Consider the following 9,554-nt stretch of genomic DNA (forward strand, 5'->3'; position numbering starts at 1 on the left):
AATAGAACTGGAATCTAGACTTTTTCCAGCATTTTGGCACAAGAAACAGACCAGCTTTCATTCATTGATAATGGATTGTAAGAAATATCATGGGTGATGTAGACATTGTATTGTTGCTAAGGGAACCATGATCAGCCGTAAGTATTGTGATATCTCTTAAAACAATATACTGTCAGCACTGAGTGAATTTTAGGATCTGCAACAGCAGATAGGTCTCTCAACAGCTACAAAGGGGAGAACCTCATCACTTTGACATCAGCATGACCCAGACTCACTCAGTAAAGAACCTCAAACCAGCTGCTGTCAAGGTCTACGACTACTACCAGACCAGTAAGACTGTTTAATTAACAAGAGGCCCAGTGAACTGATGCATTACAAAGTGGTAGTGGTAGGCCTGCCATAGCAGAAGAATTGGCAGGATAACTCTCTGGTTATGAAATGTCCTCTCCCTGGGCACTGTACTGGAGCGGAGTGCAGAACACAGATGAGAGCAGAATACACAGACTGGGATCAAAGACACAGCCAAAACAGTATGGCACTCCCCTTACTTTGGTTGTCCACATCTGTAAATGGTGTGTGCAGTTGATCAGATATCTTCAGCACTGAAGAGTTCATATTTCCACATCGTGGAGAACCTGGTCCCAGTTCATTACTCTACATTTGGACAACTGCAAACAGTTATTACCTGTTCATTAAAATACTGCTAATAGTTAATTCAAGTTTGCAATGTTTTTAACAGCATCTCTATATAGCATGTTCTTTGGTACCATCTATTACTGGTAGATGGAGACTACTCTCAAAACTTTAATATAATGTATTGCTCCTAAAATAAGAATACTGGAAAGCTGAATAGTAAATATCCTGTAGGAGGCTGTGCAAATTTCAGCTCATATGATTCTGTCCCTCACAATGTGGAAAATTGTGTGATGGTGTGATAGCAGTCCTTATGTCTTGTAGATGAGCAGGCCATGTCTGAATACACCTCTCCATGTCTTGATGGTAAGTCCGCAAAATCTGTAATTCCCTCACCTTCATTGCTGATTGGATTGATTGGCTGCATTATCACTGCATGTGAAGTGATGCATAGACCTCGCAGCAAAGTAAAGGTATTTTAATAAGTAATAAATCAGAAAAGGGGGAGGACTGTACCATCTATACTGTATTGCTGCTGCAAAGTCACTGCGTACAAGACAGGAAGACGCTTATTCAAAGGAAAGAGCTTAAGGATGTTCATTTCTGAGCAATCAGAAAGACCTAAGAATCAATTCTTGTCACAGGCATGACCTATCTTCATTCACAATTAATTTTTAAAATTGAAAAGCATTGGACCTACATTAGCTAAACATTAGCAAAGTGTTCAGGAGTAATAATTAGGTTACTGGTTACCATCAATCCCTTTTGTTTCAAATGGGTTTTAATGTGAGGGATTCTCACAAGAGATGAGTTCATTTTATTCAAGTTGCATCTGTTCCTCTACTGCAGATCAAGAGGACATCAATGAAGTGTAAAAGCAGAAATGTGGACTGCAGAAAACAATCAACCAATGGTGTGGAGCCGAAGATTGACAATCTTCAAATTACTGAATGTCTTGTGTATTCATGTATTTAATACAGTGCACCACAAACCCACATCTCTTCCTGTCATTTATCAATGGAAGATGCAAAGGTTATTTCTGGACTGTTCATGTCTAGAGACGAAGATACGCTCTCCCAGGAAATGCAGCAAACTGAAAACAACCCAAGTACCACACTGATATCACAGAAGCCCGTCAACCCAGTCAAACTATTAGGTCACAAAATAATTTAAAGAACTGTAAACCCCAAAACTCAACACAATAAGTTATAATCGTTGTAAGTCTTTCAAAAAATAAATAACAAAGCAAAAACACATAATACTGGGAAAAAACTAAAACAAAAAACAAACTGCAATACCCCCTGCTGCCACTAAAACGCTCTTGAGATAAAAGATGTAATGAATTTGATTTAAAACGTAATCTGTATTTTCATAACAAGTTTGTCAGTGTGACCACAGCCAGTTCATGATTAGTTTCTCAGACAAAGAATGCAATGCACTCCAGACCTGCCTCTCTCCACCACGGCACAAACAGAAGAGAAGCAAATGAGGAAATGAGCTGCTAATTCTCTCAATAGAATCAAATATGCAGGCAGCATTTATGGACAGAACAATGTATGTCAGGTGTTTCAATTAAAACAACACCCGAATTAAGAGGGTAAGCTCCCAATTTATAAAACATATAAACAACATTAGCAGCATATAACGTATATACAAAGTGCAATAAATGTTAAAAGAATATGAATCATGCATCATAAAATACACATCTATATAAAACGATCAGCCATAACATTATGACCACCTGCCTAATATTGTGTAGTCCCCCTTTTGCCGGCAAAACAGCTCTGACCCATCGAGGCATGGACTCCACTAGACCTCTGAAGGTGTGCTGTGGTATCTGGCACCAAGACGTTAGCAGCAGATCCTTTAAGTCCTGTAAGTTGCGAGGTGGGGCCTCCATGGATCAGACTTGTTTGTCCAGAACATCCCACAGATGCTCGATTGGATTGAGATCTGGGCAATTTGGAGGCCAAGTCAACACCTTGAACTTGTGATTCATCAGACCAGGCCACCTTCTTCTCGTGTTCCAGTTCTGATGCTCACGTGCCCATTGTAGGTGCTTTAGGCAGTGGACAGGGTTCAGCATGGGCACCCTGACTGGTCTGCGGCTACGCAGCCCCATATGCAACAAACTGCGATGCACTGTGTGTTCTGACACCTATCAGAACCAGCATGAACTTTTTCAGCAATTTGAGCTACAGTAGCTCGTCTGTTGGATCGGACCACATGGGCCAGCCTTCACTCCCCACGTGCATCAATGAGCCTTGGCTGCCCATGACCCTGTCGCCAGTTCACCGCTTTTCCTTCCTTGGACCACTTTTGATAGGTACTGACCACTGCAGACTGGGAACACCTCACAAGAGCTGCTTCTAACATATCAACTTTGAGGACAAAATGTTCACTTGCTGCCTAATATATCCCACCCACTGACAGGTGCCATGATAACGAGATTATCAGTGTTATTCACTTCACCTGTCAGTGGTCATGATGTTATGGCTGATCGGTGTATATAAATAATGTAATCCTACATGTTTACTTCCCTACTTTAAGCCTATACTTGTGCTATTCTTGGTGTGATATATTGATGAGTTTTATGCACAACAGGGTGTGTCATTGTGCTCATACAGTAATCACTGCAGCAATCTGTGCCTCAAATGAATTTCATAGACAGATGGGGTTAATGGAATGTCATTAGTGTTGAACAGATGTGACTGCAGACATAGCACATTCAATTCAGGTATCCAAAATCCTGTAAGGGGGCGTACAAAGTCAACCCCAAGGACTACTGAACACTCATTTATGAAACGAGGACCACAGGACACCAGTGGAGTTTAAGATTTGGTATTAGAGGCATCAGTTCACAAAGAGTAGCCAATGTCTCCAGCCAGCCAGACAGCCATGCAGTTGAAGTAAACTTTCTGAGTTAAATCAAGAAAAGGACAGTTGAGTGTGTGGTCAATCTATCACTAAGGGCAGAATAAGTGAGATTTGTGTAACCATTGTTACGTTCTAATCATGCGTTGAAACATACTTTCCTTGTTATGCTCTTTAACGAACACAGAAACCAGACTTGAAACGTGTTGAATTTTAATAGGAGTTGATTTTATAAAAACAGAGAAAACTCCCCTTCATAATTAGTGTTTTCTGTCACCAACACACACCTGAACAATACACAAGGACAGCATTCCCCCTTAAAGAAGTAAAATCCATTCAAAACATTGTTTAAAATAAATAAATAAAATAAATATAAATTAGGCAAAGAAATCCAGGTTCCAGATCCCATTTTCAGTCAAAGTAGACACAGAAGATTGGGCTGAAATGGGCAAAGACTTATCTGTTGTAGTAATTCCTGTCCCAACTGACATTAAACTACAATCTATTATTTAATTGGAGCTGGGGGAGACTGTAAGAGGCAGGTATACAAAAGTAGTTTTCTCTGATGGCAATTGGCTTGCTTTGTATGTAACTGATAAACAAAATATTTAAGAGAGACAGAGAGGTGCCAATTATGTTTTCAATACTTCTTTGAGTTTGTACCTCTTAAAAAATGTCTTCCTTATACATAATTGTTCCTAAACTGGATTTACTGGATTATTAATCTTGTCGTTGGATTTGACTCCTGTGTTATGCTCAGTACTAACAGTTACCATCTGACCTCGCCATGTCATTCATGGAGATTTATGAAAAGTGAGTTCTGTACTGGTCCAAGAGAAATGCAGTTTTCTGTAGTACTATTGCCACATAGACACTATGAGAGATTTGTGGATTAAATCAGATGGTCAGGGGGTGACATTAGGTACATGTTATTGAAACATTATTTATTTATTGGCAGACGCCCTTATCCAGGGTGACTTACAGGTTAAATGAACATTGGAACTGACTGGGATTGGGACTAGGTGAAGATGGAACCTACAGAACAAGAGAGACAAACCAACGAGGTATTTCTGCACCAACAAGTAGCACAATCTTAAAATGGAACATTAAATGTTCTAGGACACAAGAAGTTGTGAACCATTTTTACCAATTCATTTGTACCCACTTGTTGTTTATCCCTTATCAAAATGGTAGACAGATCTCAAGTTTCTTTGAACCTTATGCTCTGAATTAATCTTAATTAAGATTTTCAGCATTTCAACATTTTGCTTTCCAACAGATTTTAAATCATCACCAAGGCCTTTATTTTTTTCCTATTTTTCCAACCAGTTGGATTTTCATACCTCCTGGAATTGTCATTGATGGTTTTTGGTAGTATATTGTAAACCAAAAATAAGCAATTTTTTCTCCCGTCAAACATGTCAGCTCTGATTCGCTGTGTCTTTGTGCTTGACGTTTTCCACAAGCTTTTAGCCAGGAAGGATAGAAAACGGCTATCTCAGACATCTCCTACTCAACCGGATCGCCCGGGCAGGAGGTGGGGTTGCAAACAAGGCTACGGCAGGGGAGGATGGTCAGAACTCTTCCCACACTGGCCGCAGGAGCTCTCCCAGGTGAACTTGCTGGTGTCTCCGTAGGCACTCAGGGCTGGTGAAGCTCTTCCCACACTGGGCACAAGGGAAGGATCTCTCCCCAGTGTGGATACGCTGGTGGGCTTTGAGGTTCCCCGAGTGGCTGAAGCTCTTGCCACACTGGGCGCAGACGTAGGGCCGCTCACCCGTGTGGATGCGCTGGTGCCGCTGCAGGTCCCCAGACTGGATGAAGCACTTTCCGCACTGGGGGCAGCGGTAGGGTCTCTCCCCTGTGTGGATGCGCTGGTGGGCCTTGAGGTTCCCCGGGTGGCTGAAGCGCTTTCCACACTGGGCACAACAGTAGAGCCGCTCGCCCTTGTGGATGCGCTGGTGGATCTTCAGGTTGCCAGCCGTGCTGAAGCTCTTGCCGCACTGGGGGCAGCGGTTGCTAGAGTGGGCAGTAGAGCGGGCGAGGTGGCTGGACGAGGGAACTTGGGGATGGGTGCTGTGGGAGGGGCTGTGAGGCATCGCAACTCCCTCTGTCCCACCTCCGCCCTGCCCCTTGCCTGGGCCAGGCCTTAGGAGCTCCCAAAAGTCCCGCGGGACACCTTGCCCCGGCCCCCATCCTAGTCGCCATTCCGCCCCTTCTCCACATGACCGCCTGAAATTAACATCCAGCTCTCCAGTTGGGCATTCCTCCCCGTTAACCTGTTGGGTCTCAATCTCCTCTTTGATGACAACAGACATTAACTCATCCACCTCTGGGTCAATGTGGGGGCAGGATCCTGGGTGTGGGGGTACTTTATCCAGGGCCTTTTCCTCTTTCGATCCACCGTGATGCATCTCAGACCCAAGAACAGACTGCAGCTCAGTCTCCTGTTCTGCTATTAGAAAGTCCAGCCCACTCATCTCCTCCTTTCCGTGCCCACAGGCTTCACTGTGACTGTCATTCCCGGGGCCCAAACCCTCTGTGTCAGCCATGTATACAGACTCCAGCCCAGGAAGGTCCTCTAGTCTGGGTCTGTGCTGTGGAGTGAGCTGCCGATGGCCTTGTGTAGGTGTGGGCTCCACGTCCAGCCTCAGACTGCAGCCCCACTCCAGTTCACAGTGCTGCGGCTCGGTGGGAGACACGGAGAGAGCTGCAACCTCCTCAGCTCCTACAAGAGAAGGAAACAGGGGGATGCTAATGGTGAGTTTCAGATTTAAATCTTTATATATATATATATATATATATATTTTTTTTTTTTTTTTTTTTTTTTTTCCTAATAAAACCCACCAGGTTATGCTACGTGACTCTTGTATAATGATTAAGCTTTCTAGCTTGTGTGAAGTGCCCACAAATCATAAAACCCATTGAAAATGGCCATCTGTAGTCTGATCCTGTAGCAGACTAAAGAAATATGATCATATGTGATTACTTTCAAATACTAATAGAAAATACTATTGTCTTGAACTTCAAGTTTTTTTAATGAAAATATTTTCAGTGGTATTATTTTGCTTTGACGTTCATGTATGTGGTGCTGTTATTGTATAACCGCAGAAGAAACAGAACAAAGATCATTGCGTATTTCAGCGGAAAAAGCTTTCCTTTTGGAGGAGATTCATCAGCCACATCTAATGAATATTACAAGGTTCAAAATAAGGCAGATACTGCAGAGGCCTGCCTCTTATCATAAGCTTGAATTTCAACCACAGACAATTATGAAAATCTTTACAGTTTTGTAGTAGTTTATAGGGCTTCAATTACCCTTTGTACTAATCATAATTTGTTTTTATTTTTCTAACTAGTAAACAAAAAAAACACTTTAAATTAGGTGGCTGCAGGGACATCTAGGGCATAGCAGTTGAATTACAACTGAAAAAGAAAGGTGCAGAAAAATCAGGGCCCAACACATGATACTATTGGACTGCCATCCAGAAATAAGACTTTTTACTGTAATTCACTGTCCAAGTAGGCTTGCATTAATTGTAACCAATTACAGCCATTTGTATAATTAAAGCTTACGAGCATGCCTTAAAAAAGAAAAACACATGGGACAATATTACTCCAGCATCTCAGGTTTCAAATTAAACAGGTCTGAGCATGAGAGGGTATTTCTTCTTTCTTCCAGCCGGTACTAAGGGGTCTGCAGCAGCATGCTCACAACAGACCAGGTCTGACTATTCTATCTTCTATCTATAAGTTGCGCTATATTTTAGATTAATTTAGACAAGGACAGAAGGATAAGATTGTTGATGCCATTATAATGTGATGCACTTATAAACTTATTTTGTATCCTCCTTTAAATTTGTTTTTTTTGAGGTACAAAATTAAGTGCATTTATGATAATTTACTGTACTGGTACAGTATTAAATATTAAGTATTAAATACTGTACTGGTACGGTATTAAGTACAGTATGGAATAACAGTAGCCTATCTTTTCCAGTTCAAATAACGAAAAAAAAATTGAACCGTACTGTAGTGCCACCCTTGTGCACAGGTGTGCCATGGAAGCTTTGGACACATGAGAAAGTCATCATGTAAACAGCATATTCAGATAATAGGAACAAACATTTATCTTTATAAAGAATATTCTACCAGAATCAAATGAGTGAGACAATCTGAGGTTTCTCACTGAAAGTTCATTTTTATTGTCAGGTTTAAAAAAGGGACTGTGTGCAGGTGGTTGTCAGCAGGGGGTGGTGTACTACGTAACATGTTAAAGTCAAGTATGTGTGTCTTGAGCTTCAAAGAGTTGGGAAATACTGCCTATACCTACCTTTCAAACAGATTGGTAATCCCACACCTTCACATTTCTCCTGTTTGATATTCAGAGAATCAGGCCTGTGTCCTTCATACTCCTTAAGCTGTTCCGAGTCATTGATCTCCTTAAAGACATCCTCAGTCTGTGTTGAAATGCCTTCTGGCACATTAACTGGCATTTGTTCACTGTCCTGTTTGTTCTCATTGGTGGACTGGTGCCCTGGCCAGTCCTCTGGAGTGTGTGGAGAATCCAGGCCAGTGAGGCGAAGAGTATCTTGGCAGAGTTCGGTCTCCTCCTCTTTAATGATGATTGGCTCAAGTTCATCAGCCTCCTCTGAAAGTAAAAAGGACACAGTTTTGCAACTTCATATTCGACCTCAAAAGTTCCAAGTCTCCAGCTTTTTAAACAGTGTGCTATTATTCTGTATATAAAATGAAGCAAGAATCACCAGTCAATTGATTTTTATTGCACTTCACAAGTAAGGACAATTAATGTATTATCTCTAACAGATACTTCCATGTTTAGCTTACCTATTATACATATACATTAATAAATAAACGGTTCAATCAATTCATAAATCACAAAGAAACAGGTAGAAGGCCATTATTTTTCTCTGCTAAAGTTTTCTTAAAATAGCAATGTGATGGTTCTTGTAATCATTTATTGAGATTATTGTAGTTTAGAGAGAAGCATTAATTATAGAATGACTTCCTTTGTTATTGGGGATATTTTGCAACTCTTGACACTTATAATGTAGAATATTGTACAGACCTGTTTGATCCGTTTCATAGATAGTATCCAACGAAAACGATTTTTTTTGTTACTGCAGACAAATATCAATGTTCTACAGTTCAACCCATCTGCCTGTCTTATTTCATGTGTGTACGTTTGTGCATTCACTTAACAATACGTTCAACACCACACAATCACTTCGCTTCCCTTTATGCCAATACACTACAGCTTTTGTATTAACTTTGTCATAAACAGATACTGACTGACTATAATATTATTGACATTGAAATCCACACATATTTATATGTCAAATGCAGATACGTATTACGTTACCAGGCGTCGCTGCTGTGACGTCTGCCCCGGTGTCCTCGGGATACACCGGCTCGGCTCCGGTACGGTGGCCGTTTGGAGATGGTCCCGTTATCTGTGCGCTGCTGCTGCTATATTCCCGTTGTGCTCCCAGCTCTATCTCCAGCAACTGCAATCTCATCTTCAGGGTCTCGTTTTCTTCCTTGCTTTGCACTATTTCGATGTGTAAATCCGCAAAGCTGCCCTCCACCAGTTTGGTGATTTCACACACCGTGGCTTTGACCAGGATCTCCATAACAGCGGCGAGCTGGCTCTGAAACGCTACCACAGAATAAGACATTGCGTTTAATAATACAGTTCCACAGTAACGGGAGCTCGCTGTAGACTTATTCCCTGTTATTAAATCGCAAGGGGGGCTGCCAGTTGTCCGGTGCTGATTGTGTGCATCTGTATCCCACAGCGGAAACACTGCACACAACGCTGGAGCTCAGGCTGCTCTGTCAGTCATCGAGGTCTGCTTTAGCAAAGTAACTTTAAGCAGCGCACTATCGTTAACAGTTGAAATTAATGGGTTTTTTTTAGCATTAAACCAGTTTTCTATTTGGATAATATAGCGCAGATTAGCTATATCTACTGCTCCACTGCCGCTCTCTTCCGGTGTCAGGGAAACGGGCTGCGTCCACGACACTTC

At 41.7% G+C, this 9,554-nt stretch overlaps 1 protein-coding gene across 1 annotated transcript; it reads right to left on the minus strand.

Annotated features, from left to right (window-relative positions):
• Positions 1 to 1,586: 1,586 nt before the first annotated feature.
• LOC136755448 (uncharacterized) lies at positions 1,587 to 9,554 on the minus strand. Its single transcript, XM_066712038.1, has 3 exons — positions 8,888 to 9,554; positions 7,838 to 8,155; positions 1,587 to 6,235 (listed from the first exon to the last, which is right to left on the minus strand). The coding sequence occupies exons 1-3, from the start codon at positions 9,201 to 9,203 to the stop codon at positions 5,082 to 5,084; spliced, it is 1,788 nt and encodes a 595-aa protein (XP_066568135.1). The 5' UTR covers positions 9,204 to 9,554; the 3' UTR covers positions 1,587 to 5,081.

This window comes from Amia ocellicauda, chromosome 1, assembly GCF_036373705.1.
Source record: "Amia ocellicauda isolate fAmiCal2 chromosome 1, fAmiCal2.hap1, whole genome shotgun sequence".
NCBI classification, from domain to species: Eukaryota; Metazoa; Chordata; class Actinopteri; order Amiiformes; family Amiidae; genus Amia; species Amia ocellicauda.

Excerpts from the sequence above, each read along its gene's own strand:
- LOC136755448 (XM_066712038.1), bottom strand. The coding sequence starts at position 9,203 with ATGTCTTATTCTGTGGTAGCGTTTCAGAGCCAGCTCGCCGCTGTTATG. Across the intron at positions 8,156-8,887 it reads CGTCACAGCAGCGACGCCTG|AGGAGGCTGATGAACTTGAG; the intron begins GTAACGTAATAC and ends TTTTACTTTCAG. Across the intron at positions 6,236-7,837 it reads ATTACCAATCTGTTTGAAAG|GAGCTGAGGAGGTTGCAGCT; the intron begins GTAGGTATAGGC and ends CTTCTCTTGTAG.